At 47.9% G+C, this 22,035-nt stretch overlaps 1 protein-coding gene across 3 annotated transcripts in view; it reads right to left on the bottom strand.

The window, feature by feature from the left end:
- Positions 1-19,041: 19,041 nt before the first annotated feature.
- The window catches only part of SH3BP4 (SH3 domain binding protein 4), an 83,778-nt gene continuing 80,784 nt past the window's right edge, over positions 19,042-22,035 (bottom strand). For all 3 annotated transcript variants that reach the window (XM_038574266.1, XM_038574264.1, XM_038574265.1), the window contains one exon: positions 19,042-21,211. In XM_038574266.1, coding sequence (XP_038430194.1) covers positions 20,987-21,211 — 225 coding nt within the window. In that variant the 3' untranslated portion in view covers positions 19,042-20,986. The remainder of the gene's footprint in view (positions 21,212-22,035) is intronic.

Raw genomic sequence — 22,035 nt, 5'->3', positions numbered from 1 at the left:
GCTGAATGGCTACTGAGTGTGCTCCCCTGGGAAAGGTGGCATATCTTCCTTGTCCCAGGAGAATGCGGACAAAGGCAGGATCTTGAGGAAAGGCAGGCAGGTGGAGGGGGATCATTTGGGTCTGTGGTTCTTCAGATCCGTGCAAAGGAGAAAGTGCCTCCTGTGAGAACAGGTTGTAAGCCGAGCTGCTGCGTGGGCACAAGAGTCTCAGGTGACACCCCTCCTGCCAGGTGGGGAGGAGCCTCTGAGGCAGGTGCATTGGAAAGGGAAAGAATTTGCTCCAGGGAGGGACACTCTCACCTGGCGCCAGGTCACAGTCCCTCTCACCTCCTCAAGGATGTGTGTCTAGAGCCTCCCCCTCTCCTGCACCATCCATTTTTCCAGCTCCTCGATTATTCCAGCAAACTGGAAACGGACACACGCAGAACCACCACGTGATGGTTTTATTGCCCCCTTCACGGCTCAGAAAGAGTTGTCTCGACCTGCTTGCCAGCTGCCCTCCTGCCACGTTCGTGCTCTCTCGCTGCTGTGCGGGGCCTCACGCACGCAGAGGTGCATAAAGTCCAGTCCTTGCTCTGTGACACACTCACCTGGGCCCTTGGGTGGCTCGCCCTCGTTTATTCACTTATTTAGGTATTTGGTTTTGTTTCGTTTTTAAATATTTTATTTATTTATTCATGAGAGACACAGAGAGAGGCGAGTCCAATGTGGGACTTGATCCCAGGACCCGGGGATCACACCCTGAGCCAAAGGCAGATGCTCAACCACTGAGCCACCCGGGCGTCCCCGATTTAGGTATTTGTTAGCACCTGAGAGCTCATCACCCAAAACAAGGGCTGGCGAGTTAGCAATGACCCACATGTGGCCTGTGGTTTGCTTCCCTTCACATCCCGCGGCCTTCGTCCACCGGAGGCCTATCAGCACCCGAACCCTGCTTTGCTTTCTGCGTGTTTCCACGGTGCCGCGCGGGCTAATAGAGGCCCCTTGCCCACTCTTCCCGGGGCTGGCCCTGCGTTCTTTTCCTGGCTCTGCTGAGGCCCCCAGGGCTGCAGTGAACATTCTTGTCCCGGTTTCTCATGTTATGTCACCTCTAGGTCCCAGGTTTGTCTCTTCTCTTAAAATTGTTCTTAGAACGCTTTTCAACACCCACGTGGCTGTTTTGCTCAGGAAGTGCACACTGTGGCACATCGTCATAGCCCCTGCTGTCCCCAGTCCATCATCTTAAGGGGTTGCAAACACCGTTGCATGGATGAAGCCATTTCCCTGACAGCTGCCTTTATGCCCGACTGGGGGGGCTGCGGATAAACCCACCACAAGCATCTCGATGGCATAACCCCCTTCGTATTCAGATCCATTTCTTCTTTTCTTCTATATTGTCTCTGATAATTGAAAACTAGGGTCAGTGAAGCAAATGGCCACACGCGGACCCTCCCTCCGTCTCAACCACATGAGCCCCCGTGTGCTCTCTTTGGCTTATTTCTGTAGATTTGTAAAAGATTGACTGCTTATTGTTAAACAACTGAGATGTGCTCCTTTGGGTTTTCTAGAAGGGACTGGAAGATTTCAGGATTTCTCCAGACGTAATGGATGCTGGGTGAAAGAGACGGAAGACACAGGAGGAGAAGATAAAGGCAACGACTGTCCCCACGTGTGTGGCGGCCAAGGAGCAGGGCCGTCAAGCGGTGCTCTAGGTATTGGGTGCCGAAGAGCGAAACTCCCAAATCGTCGAGGTGGAAAACAACAGCCACTGTTATGATGTTCACGGATTTTGTGGGTCAGGAATTGATGCGGGGTGCAGTCAGGATGGCTTGTCCCTGTTCTGCAATGAGAAAAGCTCGAGTGGCTGGGACCTTCTGGAGTGTTCTCTCACCTGTCTGGTGCCTGGGTGGGGTGACCCGCAGGCTGGGCTGAGCTGGGACGGTTGACCAGAGCCCTTCCGCGTGGCCTCCCAGTGACGTGGGCCCACTCAGAGCATGAGGGCCTCAGAATCATAGGAGTGTTTACACGGCAGTCAGAACTTCAAGAACGAATGTTCCAGAAACCATGTGGTCTCTCGTCCTGGTGGGGAGGTTTCAGACGCCATGCAGCCTCGCTTTTGCCATGGCCTCCCGGTCGAAGCAGTCATGGCCCTTCCAGCTCCAGGGGCAGGTGCAGAGGATGCACTTCTGCACGGGAGCAGCGGCGAGCACCACGTTACAAACCGCAGAGAGCAAGGAAGGGGAGGAAACAACGTGGAAGGCGGGGTGCACGGGCCTCCTGGGAGTCCCAGGGGACAGCCGCAGTGGGATGGGGGTGGGTGACGGTAGCCCGACCCCGGGGAACTTGAAGACTTGGCACCCGTGGTCACGCTGTCCCGGGAGATGAGAGCTGGGGAGCTGCCTAGCGCCCCGATCCAGCCACAAGTGGCGGAGGGCCGACCGTCCAGACACAAAACTGCTCGGCGGTCCAGGGCTCACACTCCTCAGATGTCCTTACCAACTGTCATTCGGGCTTGGCAGCTCTTTCCTGAGATAAAATGAGCTGAGATTCAACTGGAATAAATGCATGCTAATGAGGAAGAGGAGACTCTTTGCCAGATATAGTGAAATAGTGTTTGGGATCTGTTGGCATTTTAGTTGGAGAAAGAAAGTAGCCGGGGTCCTGGCAGCAGGTAAGTCAGACTAAGAACGGGGTGTCCGGTGGTCTTGATGAAGCCGTGGGGCCAGATACACTGTGGAACTGATGGTCGCTTTGTTGCTGAAATGGAAAGGAATGTCTCTACTATTCCAAAGAGAAAACAAAAGGTTACGTGAATGACTAGTAAGAGAGTCCCATATTCTTCATTTTAGGGGTTTCCAAGGTGTGAACATCTCCCCCTTGGAGCAACGTGGCTGGAATCAGGGCCTGGCATCCCATTCCTTTTTGAGAGACGTGTCCATGACCCAAGGCTGGGCTGGGGACAAAATTCTGGCTGAAGGGCGTGCTGAACTGGCCACTAGCTCCCGGTGAGCTCTGCGAATGCTTAAATGTCATTGTGACCATGATCACGAGGCAGCAAGCGACCTTAGGTCCATCCCGGCGCCCCTCACCATTCCAGCAGGGACTCTGCATTGGAATTCCTGCAAAGCAGCGGATGACACAAATGGGTCAAAATTACACCAAACTCGCAGTATGTCTTTGATCAGGACCTGAAGCCTGAGTTTCCCACGGGGAAGAGAAGCACTGCCTTGTGCAGGTCCCGCCTGGTCCCAGAGAGGAGAGCTCCTCAAGTCTTGCAGGCTTCCTGGGGAGATTCAGAGGAATTCCTAGGGGAGCTTTTCAACATTTTTCACAAAGATGCCTCAATTACTAAAAAAGATTTTTTACATTGTTTTCCTTAAAAAACAAACAAACAAACAAAAACCAAACACCTTTTGGAAAAGCATTCTTTTGGCAGCACATTGCATCTCTGTGAGTAGTGGCCTCATTGCTTCCTGTTACTGTGGAGGCAAAAGTAGGGTTCCCAGAGGCCGGCCTAACCTGTGCTCATCCTAGGGTTCTTTTTCTTTCTTTCTTTCTTTCTTCTTTCGTTCTTTCTCTTTCTGGCGGGCGGCGGGGAGGCGGGTCTGGCGGGGGGGAGGAGGGGAGGAGGGGGGGGAGGGAGGGGGACTTTCTGCTTTCTTCTTTCTTCTTGTTCTTTCTTTCTTTCTTTCTTTCTTTCTTTCTTTCTTTCTTTCCTTTCTTTCTTTTTCAAGATTTAATTTATTTTATTCATGAGAGACACAGAGAGAGGCAGAGACACAGGCAGAGGGAGAAGCAGGCTCCCTGCGGGGAGCCCGATATGGGACTCGAACCCAGGGTCCCAGGATCACACCCTGAGCCAAAGGCAGATGCTCAACCACTGAGCCCTGAGGGGCCCCGTCATCCTAGGATTCTGTTAGAGCTTGGCATGTCTCCGTGGCCTGTGTATATGGCCTCTGGGGTGAGCCCACCGAGGATATACTTGGAAATAACTCATCTTAAGACAAAGGAGAGTCGAAGAACACAGAATGGCCCAAAGCCAATGACCCAACTGGGAAGAGGCGACCCATTCTGGTTCAGGACAGGGTCTGTCCCACAAACTGATCAGTGGCCCAGCCTATGCAGAGTCATAGTGGTATCTCAGGAAGAGGATCTGGAAATTAAAAAGTGGATAGGAATGAACAGACTTGCTGCTTCACTAAACTTCCCCTACTCTGCAGTATTGGCCATGGTGGGGAAAGGGTGTGTGGTCGGTGGCTTGGCAGCCAGCCCATGGACATTTCATGGTGACCTCAATGGTTCTCTTGCAGCACCACTGGCTTCTAAGACATCACTGACCTCCACGTGCACAACTGGAATCAGGGCCTGTCATCTCATACCTACCTGTGGCCTGGAATGTGGAAATAATTCTTAGAAGCTGAGCCCAGAATGATTTGAGCATCAAGCAGTCCAGAGGGCCTGATGAGATGGACAAGAAAAAGAGTGGCCCGGAGATGATGAAGACCCGGTGAGAGGGCTGGGCCAGGGAGTGGGGAGCTGAATCTAGGAGGAGTTCTCTGAGTCAAAAAAACAGGCAATGAATCAACAATGAGCAACTAGAACAGGTCCAATTTCTCAGCTATCAAAATGTCAAAGATATTTTAAAATTGTAATTCCAAGAAAGATCTAAAACCAGAGTCAACAGGGAACTTTATAATGGATGGATCAGGCTGGCAACAGCTGCTCCCTCTCGTCTATCTTAATGTCACCAAAGGAGAGACAGCCAGACGTCCTGTGCCTCTCAAAGCTCTGCAATAAGAAGTTTGCAGCACCACCTGTGCAATATTATCCATAAATTGAACTTGAACCTAATCAAGCCTCTACATCTACCCATTCACAGAAAATATGAGGTTTAGAATAAATTTAAATGGTGCTCCAATGATTCAGCCAGCCAAATCAGGAAGTGAGACATTCTGTCGGGCAAATGACCTGGAAAATGATCAGCTTGTTTCCAACAAATAACTGGCATGGAAAAACCAGAGGAGGAGGTGAAATTATTAAGATTACAAGAGAATTAAGAGACACATCAGCTGAAAGCAATAAATAGAGCAAATGAACCATAAAGGCCAATTCCAATTTCCTAAGACAATCGGGAAAGTTAAAGAGAGATTAACAAATTACTGGTAATCTTTTCAGTAGGGTAACGGTATTGTACGTACATTTAAGCTTCGATCATTTATTTGTTAGACATAAATGATGGAGTATCTATGAGTGAAATGATATGATACCTGGGATTTATTTTTAATTGCTCCAGAAAAAAAAAAAAAAAGGTTTTGGGAAGACAGAAAAACACAAAGAACAGAGTGTGGGTGATTGTTGACATAGGTGATGGGTGCTGGAAGTCCACTGTATTTTCCCTATTTTTGAGTGTTTGAAATGTTTTCACATTAAAAGATAAAAAAAAAAATATTCCCCTGGATTAGCAAAGGTGTAGAGAATTTTTTATTTCAGATATTGTATTATCCAGCCTAATGGTTTCCTATGGTTGTATATTCTACTTCTGTCCTCATTAAATTCTTACTTTCCTTAAGATGTTGGGGCATATTTATAATGTCTTAAAGTCCCTCTCTGCTAAGTCCATCATCTCTCTGTAGCATTTCTGGCTCTGTCTCTACGCCTGATTTTATCCTGATCATGTGTCACATGTTCTCACATCTTCACATGGCTAGTAAGTTTTGTGTGGGTATTGGACAGTGTGAATATTACATTATTGAGCATCAATAATGATTTTGTTGTTTTCCTTTAAATAGCATTGTTTTTGTTTTTTTCCTTTAAATAGTATTTTGTTGTTTTCCTTTAAATAGTATTGCAGGGGTTGTTTGTTTGTTTGTTGGCAGGCAGTTAAATTATTTTTGCATCAAATTGATCTTATTGACTCTTGTTGTTTTTCTTCTCTGAAAGAAGAACTGGCTTTGGTCCAATGTCTGAATACTGTTGTCTCCTACATTTTGCCCAGTTTTATAGTTGTTTGGTTTATGGTAGGTGGGCAAGTTCCATACTGGTTATACTCATGGCTAGAAGCAAGAGTCTCACTATGCCATTTAAAACAAAACAAAACATTTAGCCAGTCTAGAAACTTCTTCTGCTAAATGAACTAAGGCAGAGATGAGGTCTAAATAAAATATGATTACTGTTTTATGGCCAGTATGTGTATATACCTAAACGGAGCAGTGACCATGACTTGTTATATTGTCTTATTCTTATATTGCATTTGTTATCTTTGCAGAAAGGGGGTGGGGGGGAAGGACAAATAGAAAAACAAAACAACCATAATCCAGAATAGAAAAGGGAACCAGTTCCTAGGGGCCTCAAAGACTTTTAAGGAAACCTGATCATTAGAATAAATAATGAACAAGCTAACCTACAAATACCCAGAGGCCTCCCTCCTCCCCCACAGGACACATGTACTACCCACTTATGATAGTGTCTGGATCCAACACGTTATAAACATGCCCTGGTCTCAGTGGCATGCAGAAAGCTTCGAATTTCCATTAACCGAGTGGACAGATGTTGGTATAATCCACTTTTATTATGAGTGTGAATTCAAAACAAATGAGCCTGTTCAAGAACAAGGATGGAGAGGAGGGGGAGTAGAATCCCCACACATTTTCTCTTCAGAATTGCCCACCACCCCTGCTCTCTCAGGCCCTCAGGTCCAGGGCAGAGGAGGGAGGCTTCTCCGTGGGCTGGTGGAATGGGTGGCCTGGTTGAAGACACATCTGACTTTGGTGCAAGGTGGCACCTTCCTCGGTGCAAGGGGGCACCTTCTTCTGTGCAAGGGGGCATCCTGGACTGCAGGGCGGGCAGGCAGGATGCGAGCCAGCGACAGCCACTCACGTTCACCGATGGAGCTGTGTCTCCAGCATTTGGAGCTGGCCTTGCAACACAAAAGATCATATTTCCCTCGGTGTGAGGTTTAGGTTGACTTTGCAGAGGTTAGACATTATGTTGTCTTTCTTCATTTAACTCTGGGTAATGTATGGGTAACTCGGGAAGCAAAAGCAGCAGTGGGAAATGAATGCTGCAGAGCCAAAGGTGGTTAAGCACCGCTAAAGGCCATAAGTTTTCCCAGGAGACTTAAAAGGAACTTCTCCCGAGCTCCCGTTTGTGGATGGCAGCCCTTCATTTTGACAAAGCTGAGCTATAAAGCCACAGGTAATGAACCAGACGCCTGCAGGCAGCTTTCGGGAACCTGCCGTACATTCAGATCTCTGGGTACGGAATGGCTTTATGAAATATGATGGCAGTTTTGTTCCTTTAAGCACAACAGAGGATGCCGCTAAAAAGTGAATGAGCAGCAAGGAGGTTGGCTGAGTTCCTCAAATGAAGGAGAGTCTCACCGTTTGTGTGTGGATATAATCAAAGTAACCAGCCAAGGAAATACTGTGCTCAGCTTCAGTTTCAGGCTCTGTAGAGAATTTGAGCCACCCAACAGTGAGACCCTCTGGTCCCCAACCCTCCCCTTCCTACGGCCAGTATTTATTATGCTGCTTAACACTGGCCACGGGGGGTGCAATGGGGAGCAGAGCCAGACAAGGCACCTGCCCAGATTCCGTAGGAGAGACAGATGTCAAGGAAGTGGTCACATTAAAGATGTGGAGATTACAAAGTGGGGTGAGGTCTCGGGAGGAAAGGGGCATGGATCTACGAAGGGTTCATGAAGGAACTTGGCCGAGGCTGGGGATTGGAGGGAGAGCCTGGGCAGGCTGGAGGGGGAGCCTCCCAGAGGGGAGGGCCCGGGGCGGGGCACAAGGGAGAGAGCCAACTCCAAAAAGGGGACCCCTGCTTGTGCCTAGGAGGGGTCGGAGAACTGAGAGCAGCTCCTATCCCTCTTGTTTGGAGGGAGGGTGGTCTCTGCTAGGGTTGAGTCTTCCCTGGGGTCAACAAGATGCCATTTCGGTCCTCCCCATGTCTATCTGGAGAAGAGATCCGGCCACCTCTTCTCAGAGCCATCGGAGCCCGTGAGGAGGGGTTGTGCAGACACCCCGTGAATGTTTGTGGGCGGCCCCGACAAGAACACTTACAGCTCCCTACATTTTTTTTTTATTGGTTCTCTCTTTAATTTTTTATGCAGCTCCCACAGGGACATTTTAAAGATTCACAAGCTGTCAGAGAATGTTTCAAAATACTCTAAAGAATCAGACTACATGAAATCTACCTCTTTAAAATATTTTAGAGCTGTGATAAACAAGGAATATTTATGCTAGAGAAACACAGATTTAAATTTATCTCCAGAAGCTGAAACTAAACGAAACTAAAGGAAAGACCTGATATTCCCCCCAAATTACAGCTTTTGAATCACCTCACTGTTATTCCTTTGGGTGTGTGGAAAACATAAATCAAAGGTGCTTTGTATGATTTTTAAAAATACCATCATGTGTAACCGTGAAAGAGAAGCTCTATCTGAACTCATTCTCCAATCATTTCTCTAAAAGGCGGAGCAAATGCCATGCGTTTGAGAGCATTTTTTTTTTTTTTTTGAGAATAAAAATCTTACTCTTTCCCCTAAACTGTAGGTATTTTGGCCAAGAGAGACCCAAACGATTTTTCCTCGCGTATTAAATCCAGATCCAGGCAAACCCTTCACATTTAGCACAAATATTATATTGTAGCGGACGGGAGGGAAAATTTGAAGACTTTGCTTCCGTTCTGAGTCGCATCTCTTTAAAAAATACAAGGTTTTCAACTGCAAGCTTCAGTTACTGTAAAGAAGATGGAAGGTTTCCAAGGGGGAGGAGGACTTCAAGTGTAGAGTCATACTTAGTTTCTGGTGAGATGTTAGTGCTCATCAGTGGGTTCTTGGCCACTGGAGAAATACCACGGGGCAAATATTTCTTAGCAAAACATCCCCCAACAGGCAGCTCAGCTGAGAAGTTCTCCGACTGTTTGCCGGTGCAGCCTGGACTGTGGGTGTCTGGGGTCGGGAGAGGGATGGGAGTGGGAGGTGTGCTCCCAGGAGGCCGGCTGCTAGTCCACAAGGAGGATGCTTCTAGTTAGAACTCAGGCCCACATCACGGTGATGATAAGTCAGTGCCACTTCAGTAGACTCCAATTCTGTGTGAACACTGAGCTACTGCTTCTGTGGACAGTCACTGTCTGTACCTTTTTTTTTTTTTTTTAAAGAATTTTTATTTATTTTTATTTGACAGAGAGAGAGAGTGCACAAGCAGGGGGGCGGCAGAGGGAGAGCGAGAGGCAGATTCCCCGCTGAGTGGAGAACCCCACGCAGGGCTCTATCCCTGGACCCTGAGATCATGACCTGAGCCAAAGGCAGATGCTTCACGGACTGAGTCACCCAGGTGCCCCTGTACCTTTGAGGACCTATTAGGTCATTTGGTTCAAGACTCTACATCCCATCAGTTCCGGCTTCTGCTTTCTCCTGCCAAAGCACCTCCCTGTTCATAGGCTCGGTCCTCGCTGCAACCCCACCCCCAGGCCTCCTGTCCTCAGTTAGGAAGAGCTCTGTGTCTGGTGGTGTCGTCCAGGAAAAGAGCCCAGACACAGGCATCCTTGCTTTTCTTCACGGTGAAGAACGCGAGCCGAGTCTGCAAAGGGGCCAGGCTCCTAGAATGTTTGGTTGCTAACAGGTGCCCTAAGTCTACTCCCAATCTGAGCTCTGGTTGTGACACCAAGTGACCCAAACCCTGCTGTCGGGTGTTTCATTGCATGTTGGTTTTATTAAAATGTGTTTTGCTTTAAATTTAAAAACTTAACTCATTGAACTCATGAGCCTTTGATGTGGACAGTGCTGTGTGCCAATTGCATCTCAATTAAAACTTAAAAAAAAAAAGAACATTTTGCTTTCATCAGGAATCCTTTATGGTGCTCCTGCTGGGCGATTCACTTTTACAGAAATTACACTGACTAGTTAAAAATCACGTAATATTCGTCTTTGACTCCAATGGCAGTAGTACATGCAGGTCCCTAAGTTATCACCCCTGGAGGCACCTTCACAATGTGTCTATTAGGCCAGGTTTTAGGACCGACTGACTCACTCCATGCTCACCAGCTCACGGCAGAAAACCGGTCCATCACCCGCACAGGCACGCTTAGCCGATGACCCCGTGCCCTTGGCCCTCTCCCCTTACATCTGCCTGGAAAATGGACCTGGCGCCTAGAGATTCGAGAGCAGACTTGAGCAGGGGACAAAGGCCCAAGAAGCATGGCTATGCAGGGTGGCAGGGGGGAGAAGGAAGCTGGCTCCTGGAGCAAGTGCATCGGCCCCCAGCCACTTGCCTATCCCGGACCTCTTGTCAGGACAGGGAAACGAAGTCCTTCCTCGACACAGCCGCTCTAAGGGCCCTGTGGCATGCAGCCAAAAGCAGTCTGCAGTCTGGCAGCTTGGGAGAATGATGCATGTGATGTGCATGACGTGTGGTGGCTGAGGGCCTTGGGCCGGGGGGTGGGGGTGTGCCCTGGGCGCAGGCCAGCTGGGTGACCAGGGCCACATGGTGTGCTGGTCTCTCCCCACTTCCCTTTCCTTAGCTCTACGCTGCTGGATCCCTCTGGGATACTCATTAAAACTCTAAATAACAAGGTCTTTTACATGGACATGGTCTTTTTCCACGGCTCATAGGCTCGCGCTTGTTACACTTTGGCGGAACCAACCTGTAGGACAATCTATTAAACACTCCAGATACCCTCCTCAGAGGAGGCACAGAGCAAAATGAACACAAGATCAGCACCCCATTTGAGGGTCTCCCAGACACCCCGAAACCCAGCCAGGTATCCTGCCTGAAAACATCCAGTTCTCGGCATATAAATCAATCTTGATTATCTGCCTATCTATACCCAACTTTGCTGATGAACGGTATGCAAATGAGGTACTTGTTTGACTTTTAATTTTGCAAATTGAGGTATCCGTTCTATCCCCAGAGCCAATTCGAAATTACTCTCATTTCATACATTAATATCTGTGGCAAAAAAAATGTATGGAATTATGAAAAAATCACCATTACAGAGTAAGGAATCAAAAGGCACAAAAAAAGATACGCAACAGAAAATTCTGCCCCCAAATGCAGTTCTCCAGCCTCCCCCGGCCCCTGCCCCTCCCGCCGTACCTCTTGGGTGTCATTCTAGGAGGGCTTTGCATGCGGCCCTATGTGTTACTTTTAACATAAATGAGAGATTTCTGTTTCACTTACTGTATCTTGGAGACCCTTTCACACCAGTAATTATAGATTTGCCTCTTCCTTTTAATGGTTGAACAGTATTCCATGGTGTAAAATGTATCGCAATTCATCCAACTGCCCCATTATTGATGGACATTGATATTGCAGCAAATTTTAAAGTCACTCTTCCTTCATCCAGCCTCTGAGCTGTCCTCATGCCAGCCACGGATGTACGCGGACAGAATGCAAACTAATTATGTCTGCTTGACCAAAGGAAATTAAAAACATAGAGCCTATTGCAAACGCTCTCTACCTCTTACCATCTCCACGTAAAATATTCTGAAGTCAGAAATACAATTTTTGCTATTTACCACTTTCAGTTATGTACAGTTTCGGTCTCTGGCTCGGGTTTTTGGCTCTCCGAAGAACATCCCCTGGGTATGGCAGGAATGAGGGACAGACAGAAGGACCTTGGTGGCCAAACTGCCTCGGTTTTGAATCTCAGCTCCACACTTCGGGGCGATGTGACCTTGGGGAAGTTACTTAGCCTCTCCGTGCCTCGCTTTTTCATCCGTAAACTGTGGCTAATAATTGTACCCATCTCACAGGGATGTGGTGAGGATCAAATGAGTTAAAATCTCTAAAGTTCTGGGGCACCCGGGTAGCTCAGTGGTTGAGCATCTGCCTTTGGCTCAGGTTGTGATCCCGGGGTCCTGGGATCCAGTCCTGCATCAGGGAGCCTGCTTCTCCCTCTGCCTGTGTCTCTGCCTCTCTCTGTGTGTCTCTCATGAATAAATAAATAAAATCTTAAAAAAAAATCTCTAAAGCTCTTAAGGACGATGACAGGCACAAAGCAAGGGCTAAGTGTCAGCTGCGGCCTAGGTGGCCTTGGTGTAAAGCGGAAGGGCCAGTTGTTCTGTAGAGGTGATGGCAGGCAGGCAAGCAATGCCAGGAGGCTGGCCTCGGAGTCCTTCCAGACATCTATGCAGATGCAACACACACGCTCACGCACTCATGCACAGGTGCACACATATAAGAGCCTCGCCCCCACCACACACACCTCCCAGGTACATCTGAGCCCATTGATCCTGCACTGGCCAGCAGGTGGGGCTTCTCCAGACTCCTTGCCGAAGGACCAGCATTAACCAAATGAGAGGACTTGCTTCTGCCCACATGGGGCTTCTCGTGGAGGTGGGAGGCAGCTATAAATCCCCACGTCCAGCCGAGCTCTGAGTGAGGCCCCAACCTCGGCCTGGGTTGTGCAGCACAGTCCCCAGCAGGGGACAGCCCAGCAGGCTTCCAAACAGGAAGCCTGAGAAGGCACAGGGCAGGGAGGGCCTGCTTGCTCAGTACCAGCAGGCGGCCGCTTTATACCTCTCGGTGGGGACAGGCCAACAAGGGCCTGTGACACGGTTCGTATCCGAGAAGACTCCCTGAAAACAATTGCCTGGATTTTAATTAAAGTTCAGCAGGAGGCCGATGAAAGTGGGACAGTGTGTGGAGTCCAGGTGGCTCAGGAGTCCAGAGCTGTGGCTGCAGAAATATGTGGAAATCACAAAACGGAATCTGCGCCCACCCCCTCCTATCCAGAAACAGAAATCACCGAACATGAAATTAAAAATCGAGCCTGTCCTCACACGTCAGCACACCTTAGACTCTGATGGAAAGCCTGGTAAAATGCAGATTCCTGGGCCCCCACAAGCACCTGATTCTAAAGGTCTTGGAAGGCCTTGGAATCTGCATTTAAAAATATGCTTCCTCCCAATAAGTCTCCTTTAGGTGGTCACTTAAAAAAAATCAGTAGAGTGGTCATGGCAATTACAGTTCTTTCTTTTTTAAGATTTTATTATTATTATTTTTTTATAAATAGACACAGGCAGAGGCAGAAGCAGGCTCCATGCAGGGAGCCCAATGTGGGACTCGATCCTGGGTCTCCAGGATCAGGCCCTGGGCCAAAGGCAGTGCTAAACCGCTGAGCCACCCAGGCTTCCTGGCAACTATGGTTTAAAAAATGATCTTAAATAGATGAATTCTTTCTCAAGATCTCTAGGCTGGTACCCACTTCACCTCCTCCCAGAGCTCTGGGAGGAAGATATATGGGAATCCAAGACACTTACCATATTTTAACTAGATCTTTGCTGTAATCTGATTGACTTGCAAAATACACTGAAATAGGCGTGAATATTAAAAACACTTGAATAACACAAAGTAAAGTTTTATGTTTTGAAGACATTCCCAAAACAATGATGCTAATCATCTGCTTTGTTGGAAGTGCAGTGTGGGTGCCATGCAAGGCTCTTTCATTCAGGAAGAAGTGCTGCCTGACGGCGTCAAAGATACCCAGTAATATTGTAAGCATAATTTTGGAATATATTACACATCGCAAACAGAAAATGGAGTTCCTTTTACTCGGGTATGAACTTCTGAATGCAAAACAGATTTAATTTTGTTTTGATAGCTCCGGATATCCTGTGCATGGCATCGTAACACCGGCCATCGGTACCTCTCTATGTATTTTGCACAAATCTAATATTTGAAAAATGAGAGCTATCTCCCAGGGCCTGGGAGAAATACGTAAATCTCCAAGGTCTGTATAAATTATTTCTAACTGGGTCAAGTGCCCGCGTCCCTCTCTCCTATCCATTACCTTTTCCGTCTTTAATTTCTCAACTCATCTCTCACATGGAAAACGTGATAATTAGGTATACGTAAAGGTGTTCTGCAAAATGACTTGGAGAACTGGAATCTGATTTTCCAAAGAGATTTTATTTTTATTTTTTTAACACATCAATGTATCCTTTTGAATTTACTAGTTGTACAAAGAATGCGCCCGCACCCGGCACGTCTGTCCACGCGTGGGATTGTATTTGTATTTTTCAGGGTGTCCTGCCATGAAGCTGACTTGTCAGCTTGGATCTTACTATGAAGTCTTCATTCTGTAGACTTTGGTTCTAACCAGGCTCAGAGTCAAAAATGAATGTGCGTCACTTCTCCAGATCCTTCTCTTCCCAAGTCGGATGGCCCTGGGACTGCTGGAGTTGCCAGGCAACCGCCCTGCCTGCCCATCGTCCTCCAGCCTCCTGCTTGCTCAGGTGTCCAGGGAGGCCTGACAAGTCCGCTCCCTGGGGCTAGAGATGTTCACCAAGTGTATCCACGTCTGCTATTCTCACCCAGGTGTGATCATCCACACCTCGGGTGTGAAATGACTTTGTATTTGGAATGCAGAAAAAGACGTGGATGTGCGAACAATAAAGCAAACACTTGTTATTCCAAGTGTGAGCTTCTGTGGAGCTGAACACATGTGATATTATAGTGGGAAGACCAGTGAACTAAAACGAATGGAGACAAAAATTCCTGGAAAAATAATCCAGAATAGACTCCCCATAAAACTTATATTTGTTTGATAAAAAGAAACCCCTGCAATTACACACTAAGCTCCTCAGGCACTAATGCGTAGCCTCCATCTCCCTGGACGAACCGGTCTGCAGTGGTCCCTGGGGAGCTCTTCATTTGGTCAGCCACGCATCCGAGAATTTCCTGAGCGTGAGCTTGAACATACCGAGTGTGAGCCGGGCACTGTGGCATCTTCCTTGCCCAATTTATGGTCTGTGGGTCACATCATGCAAATGCATGGCTCTGACATGGAAAGATTCGGATTATATTTGTGCTAAGGGCAGAGGGCTGCAGGGAAACAGAGGAAGGGCTTTTCTTGGTGCATCCAAGATGACTTCCCAGGGGAGTCTGATTATCATAAGAGCAGAACCCTGAAGGACTAAAACTCGTCAGAAGCCCAGGTGCTTGTGTGCAAGCAACGGAAATTGGCACCGGCCGATTCTTCCGGAAAGGAGATTATTAAAAGATAATTGGGTCATTCGCTAGAGGGTTGGGGGAGGAGCCACACTCTACGCTGACGTCCAGAACTGGCTTGATGAGGAATGTGCCCCTGCATCGGGCACACCAACCACGGAAACTGCCACCTATGACATGGCTGGGCAGGGCCCTTGCCCTGCCGCCACCCCTGCCCTGGAGGCCCCACCACCACCCTTGCCTCCTTCTGCAAGTTGCTGGTCTCTGAGTCAGAGATCCAATAGTCACACGCCTGCATTTAGCTGCAAGAGAAGCTGCGAGTCTGTGGTTCCAAATATAGCAAAAGTGTTCCACAGAGGCCGAGCACCCAAAAAACGTGATAAAGCCATTACGGCAGTGAGGAGGGTGGCCTAGGAGAAACAGCCACCAGGGCAAAGGGCCACGGAAATAGACTGTTTCGTGTTGCTTCTCCCTTCTTTGTGCAAAAATTCAAGTCTTAAAAAAAAAAAAAAAAAAAGCATGGGTATTTGTCATTGGCCAACATTTTGCTTTGCCAAGAAAGGTATTAGAACCACAACTCCTACAATTTACTGTCGTGATCAGTTGCCAAACTAAAGGATATTTTAACACCAAAAAGGAATGGTGACGGTTGGATTCGCATACATTTGGCTGGAAGGAAATCCTCAGTGCACTGTGCTTATTTCTCTCATTTTGTGTGGACAGGTGGAAGCTCATCAGGGCCAACGGTGACCCATGGGTAGGCGTGTGGGAGCCCCCCTTCCCATTCATCTGCTTTAAACACGGGGCCGCTGCAGGTGGGGGTTAAGCAGAAAGGGGCATGGCTTCTATTTTAGAAGGACCATCCTGGTGGCCACGTGGAGGATGACTTGGGGGACCAGCCTGGAGTTGTGGGTCATGGGGAGAGACGGTGGCCAGGATGGGAGGAGAAGCCCCCGGAGAGAAATGGAAAGGGTCGAATCAGAAGCCTTCCTTAAGGGGCACCTGGGTGGCTCAATGGTTGAGCATCTGTCTTCAGCACAAGGTGTGATCCCAGGGTCCCGCTTCTCCTTCTGCCTGTGTCTCTGCCTCTCTCTGTGTGTCTCTCATGAATAAATAAATAAAACCTTTAAAAAAAGAAAAGCCTCATTAACAATCACTTTGACAGGAGCGGGTGTGTGGCTTCTCACATCCTTTCTTGGTCTGCTCTGATAATAATGCTTCCATTTTAAAGGTCTGTATCTTCCTTACTGGAATACAGAGGCTGAAGGGCCAGGATCCTGATGCTCCATGTGCCCAAGACTGGCTTCCAGGAGACACACAGCAGGCGAGCAGCCCACCGGCCCTCCAGCCACGCTGCCCACCCCACACGAGGCTTATGCTGCACACACCTCTGTTCCGGTGGTCTTCTGCTGAGCCCCGACGTGAAGACCCCAAAGAAAGTTGTGCTGTATGCACAGGACATGCCTATACAGATATTCTTCTCAAAAGCAAACCAACTGAACTGGGAAATTAAGAAAAACGGCTTCAGATATTTAAAAAGTCACAGACATGACCAGTTCACGTCCTCAAGGTTCTCTTCTCCCTCAGTAGGTGGAACATCGGCTCGGGGGGCAAAGCTTTAAAAAATACTCTTCTGGCCAACCTGGAGCAGAAACTGTCATACAAGCCATTGGGGACAACTGGTAGAGCAAATCTGATTTCAGTTACCTTAGGAGGAGCTCCCTGCTTTTTTAAATAAGGAAGAAAGATTACATCTTCATTTTCATTAACCTCTAACTGAGCATTAGCATTTCCTTCGGGCATGCATGCAGGCAAGGGACCTCTATCAGAAATCCCTGTGATTTTGCCAACAATTTCTCAATCTCAGACACATGAAATGCTCATCACTATTCTGTGAGTTTATGGTGGATGAGGCCCTGCTACTAGGTTGGTATTTAGGGCATAAAATAGCATCATTATTCCCATGACAATTTAAAAAGCCTTTTGCTAACTGTATGTAAACATAGCTGCTTTCATTTGTGAGCACCGGGTTTCTTTATTTTATGCATTTACCTAATTGCGAGGACTCTATCTACGGCTTTATCCGACTGCCACAGGGGTATGGCACAGAAGGGGTTAAAGCCTTGCATCACACAGCCCCAGCCCACTCCCTGGTTTCCGTAACAGGATGACAGGCTTGCAGGCAACAGAGGCTCTTTCTTCACTTACAAAAAAATTGTGGCAAAAAACACACAACAAAGCCTATCAGCTTAGCCATTTTTAAGTGGTTCAATACAGTTCAGTAGTGAGGCACATTTATGTTATTGTGCAACCCACCTAAGATGAGCTCTTTGATGAAAATGACTGGGTCTTAAAAGTAGAAGACTTCTATTTATATGTCAAGTCTACCTCCATAAAACTGGAATTTTTTTTAACAAAGAAAAATTGGGGCTAAGTGCAAATATTTTAAATACTTAAGGTTTTAGGGAAATGGACACGAAATAGTAAGGTTTACCTACCGCGCACACACCTTCCAGCAGAGGTCTGTGAGAGACAACCCGGCTTGCTCGCCGTACCCAGCCTCCTCCCCAGTGCCCACCCTCAGTGGCACCCCTGGCTCCTGGCTTCTCAGGCAATGGCCTGTGTGTTGTCAGGTTTCTCTCTGCTTCTGATGCAGCAGGAGGGCACAGCCGGGGGTGCACAGAGCTCACTGGCCACTGCATCGGCCGGGCCTGTTTACTGCCTGCCCCCACCTCCACCCCCAGCTGCTTTCCTCATCTTTGAAACTGAAACCAAGGTCATCATTAATTGGAGCAAATCTTTCATAGACCACAGGTGTGAAGCAAAGCCTGGACACTTGGCTGCATTCTTTCCCCCCCAAATCCAGGTTACTGTTTAGGGTGATGCCATTTCAATCCATTTTACATGAAGTTGAATTTTATTACAGCACAAATCATGGACCCAACTGACAGGGTTTCCCTCGTGCCCAGAAATGGGAAAATTGCTTTGGTGTGTGTACACTTGAGTTCCATCTCTGCCATGTTTTACCCTTCAAACACTCCAAACACTGAGCTGGCTCTGATGCCCTCCCTGCTGGCCACATGTTTTACATTGATTGCAAACCCAGGACGAAGCCCGTTCTATTTACCCCTTCCATAGCCAAGCTATAGGCATTCAGGGATGCATTTCTCTCTCAGAGTCATGGTCGAGTCCCTCCCGTGATACATTCGTGGCACCAGGCTCTGGGGATTCAGTGATGAGTTTAGACTTGATGACCTCAAGGAGCTCCAGGTGGGGCTCCAGGTGGGGCTCCAGGTGGGGCTTTCAGTGTGGGGGAAGAGCTCAAAGGTATGAGTGTGGAGGGTGAGCAAGGGAGCTCTGCAGCTGATGTGCATGGGAGGTGCAGCCAAGGGGGAGCATGAGTCCGGATGTGACCATACAGCGGGAAGCAGGAGGGGAGAGTGGCCGGTGGCCCAGGTGGGAGGATGTTGAGTAGTGAGTAGTAAGGAGAGCACAGGGAGAGAAGGCAAAGGTCCAGCCACGGTTGGGAGATACCAGGGTGCTGGATCTGGTGACCAACTGTGGGGAAGGTCCTGGGGCCAAGTCTGGGCTTGGCTGCGGTGTCAGGTGACACAGGGCGTGGGGGCTTGGTGATCACAAGCAATTTGGCACATGCCCCATGTGACATGGATATATGACGGTCAAATGAGAACCAAGGCAGGAATTTATTATGGACAAAATTGTCTTCTTGGGAAACTTTTTTTTCTCAACTGAATCTTTTTTTGAATATTTGGTCCTCAAAAACACCTGCGAATACCATAACTTTATATGCAAATTACTATTGTTTCAAATGTCAAAATTAACATCAATAAGGAACTGGAGATTCAATGCTGGGCCTGAACTCACCACTCTGAGATCAAGACCTGAACTGAGATCAAGAGTTAGATGCTTAACCCATTGAGTCACCCAGGTGCTCCAATAAGTAGAGATTTTAATTGAGCTTCTTGGACCCCGGCCTATGGAATATTCAGTAAAAATATAAAAGTCATCTGCTAAACCAATGGTCACCTTGTCATCTAGGGGTGGCTCTTTAGGGGAGGGAGCCATCCATTATTCTATGCACAGATACTTAAACTAGGTTTTATTTGTTTTATTTAAAGTTTCGTTGGGTACAGAAAAACACACGCACACTTAATAGGTTAAAATATCCAAATAAAATTTACTGCAACTTTTGTAGAATTTAATTTGTGCTACAAGACATGTTGCATAGGAAACTATTTAAAGCCCCTGAGGAAAAATATCCATGGTTTAAGGTGCAACTGGTTTTGTTTCTTCTTTGGGGAGAAGGTGAGAGATGATCTCTGGAAAGAATGAAGGTGGAAACGAGAAGCAGAATTTAAGGTTATTTCGTGTGATGATTGGGGAATTGCGTGTCCTGGTTCTTGCAGCATAAAAAAAAAAAAAAGTAGTGTTTTTCTCTGTTGATTTTTTTTTTTTCCCTAGCTGGTTGGTCTTCAGGATCTGAATCAATAGATATATAAGAATGTTCCAGCCCAACAGGGATCATACATTGATTACAGTAAGTAATTAACATAACATGTTTCAAGACAGCAGATTTCGAGCATGAGGTCCGCGAATCCCAATGGCCCACAAATCACTTCGCACAAGCCCACTGCATGTCCCGGCACATTCCCGGGAATCAACTCTTGATTTGCCAAATAATTATTCTTCAATCCTGCCCCTTCCTCCCCTCGGAGCTGCCGCAACCACAGTGCGATCGTGGAAGCCAACACTGCGTGCCCACACACAGCCAAGCCGATCTACAACCATAGAGGTCATCAATGCAATGCTCTGGCAAATCCCTGGCTTTAGGTTGGGGAACGTTATTTTAGAAAACGTCCATCCTGCTCAGAAAACCTTTATATTGTACATTAAAAAAGATGGAGTCCCCTCTGCTATTATTTCCTAGGACACGTGGGTATGACCAGAAAGGGAGAGAGGTGGATTTCATATAGAATGAAGTGGAGAGTTGGCCAGTGGCGGCAGGCACTGCTGCACACACATTAGCGCAGGGCACCCCTCGTGGTGAAGTCTCCCTAGTGGCCACAGGGAGGAGAGCCCTGAGCTCTCTTCTCCTGTGCCCCCACGAAGAAACAGGACCGGCGGTGGCTGAAGCCTGCAGGGACTACCACACTGCAAATGGCACAGTTTTCTTGAACAACCTGCATGCTGGTGGGGGCCACCAAGAATGCCAGCTCCCAGCTGTCTTTTCATCTCAAGGGCACCTGCTTGCTCGTGTAGGATTTTACTTTGCCAAATAAAGCTCAGAGAAGGCTTGCATGTGCTCTCGCTGACCGGTTACTGTAACATGAGGCGGAGGTACAGAAAAGAATGCAGGTGAAAAGGGACAGCAGGACCTGGGACATTCTCAGAAAGGATGGACAAGAGCTGGACTCATCTACTGAAAAACCATGTTCCTATTTGATTTACCCTTTATACAAGTAGAGAGCAAAAGAGGTCCAACACTTGAACAAGCGTCTCTCCGTGCTAAGTGTTGAAATGCAAAGGGTGGCTGGGAATCACAAATGCCCCCAGTGACCTTTAAATACATATATACATCTGTAACATAATTTAAAAAGGTCTTTATATAACATAAAAACCTCAACAGCATCCGCCCCTATTAAGGTGGGTTTCTTTTTTTTTTTTTTTTAACCTTTATGGTCCATTAAAAAAATTAGATACCACCCTTCTCATATGCCTCCCCTCATACTTTAAAAAAAGTGACTTTTAAATTTAAATTTATACCTAACAAATAGAAAGCTATCTGATTGGCAACAACCTGCAGTAGAAATTCCCTTCAGGCCCCCCCGTGATGGAGGAGGACCGTGGAGCATTGTGTGTGCTTGGTCCTTGGGTGTGGGTCCAGCCTCGAGGAAGCCCAGATGTGTCAGAGCAGCCGGCCCTTCCTCCCTCCCCAGCTCCAGGTGACCATGCGCCAGGTGACCACACGGGCCTCCAGGACAGGCGGAGGGCGGGTGCCCCGGAGCAGCAGCGGGTGGGCATGTACCCGCTCAAATCACAAAGTCGTCGTGGTCCACTGGGCTGAAGGCAGCTGCTCTCAGAATGTCCAGCGAGTTCACAAGGATCAGAGTCCCAGTGAGGTGTTTCCAGCGCTTGGTGATGGGGTTCTTCATCTTGTCCAGGCCTATGTGTAGCTCCTGGATGACGTCCCGGTAGCTGTCCCCGATCTGGTGGCTCCAGGTTAACAAAAAGTCATAGGCGGGTTTCCACATGGCCTGGATGGTGGAGTCATCCCAAAGAAAAGGAGGGAGGGGGAAGAAAAGATGAGGGAACAGTAAGAGATGTGATCCTATTATTCGATCCTATTAACTCCAATCCCTTTGCTCATTATTTATGTTTCTCATTGGAGAGTGGAACAAACCCAGAGAAACAGGTGGAACCGACTCTGTCCAGAGCCAGCACGTTTCTGAGGGAAGAACGTGTTTTGTGCGAGCGCAGGAAGGCAGGAGAGAGTGTCTGAGCAAACACGAAGGGCTTCTCTCCTTACAATCCCTGCTGCGGGCTGCCTGGGTGGCTCAGTGGTTGAGCGTCTGCCTTCAGCTCAGGTCATGATCCCGGGGTCCTGGGATCAAATCCTACATCAGGATCCCCACAGGGAATCCGCTCCTCCCTCTGCCTATGTCTCTGCCTCTCATTAATAAATAAATATATCATGAAATATATATTTAAATATATATAAATATATAATAAATAATATCATGAAAAAAAAAGGAAAATACCTAATAATCCCTGCTGCATTTTCTAGGCGGGCCATTTCTTTAGAAATTCACTGTGCTAATAAAGGACGCCCTTATTCTGGGACATCCTCCTTCCTAGGAATCTCAGGCCAAACCCAGCTTTCCAGAAGCTTCCGGCCACCCTCGCCAACAAGAGAGAAGACAAAGAATCTCTGAGGAGGAACCCAACCGGCTCCAGCCAACGTTACCCAACAGAGCCCTGGAATGTCACCAACACAGACCTGGCCAGTGACCGAGCAGGAGTGGCCACCAAGGGCTCCCTTGGCACTCTGCTCTGTCTGACGGATGGTCACTTAAGAACG

This window comes from Canis lupus, chromosome 25 (assembly GCF_011100685.1).
Source record: "Canis lupus familiaris isolate Mischka breed German Shepherd chromosome 25, alternate assembly UU_Cfam_GSD_1.0, whole genome shotgun sequence".
Classification (NCBI taxonomy): Eukaryota; Metazoa; Chordata; class Mammalia; order Carnivora; family Canidae; genus Canis; species Canis lupus.
Note: the sequence above shows the minus strand (reverse complement) of the source record. Positions and strands in the feature narration are given on the sequence as shown.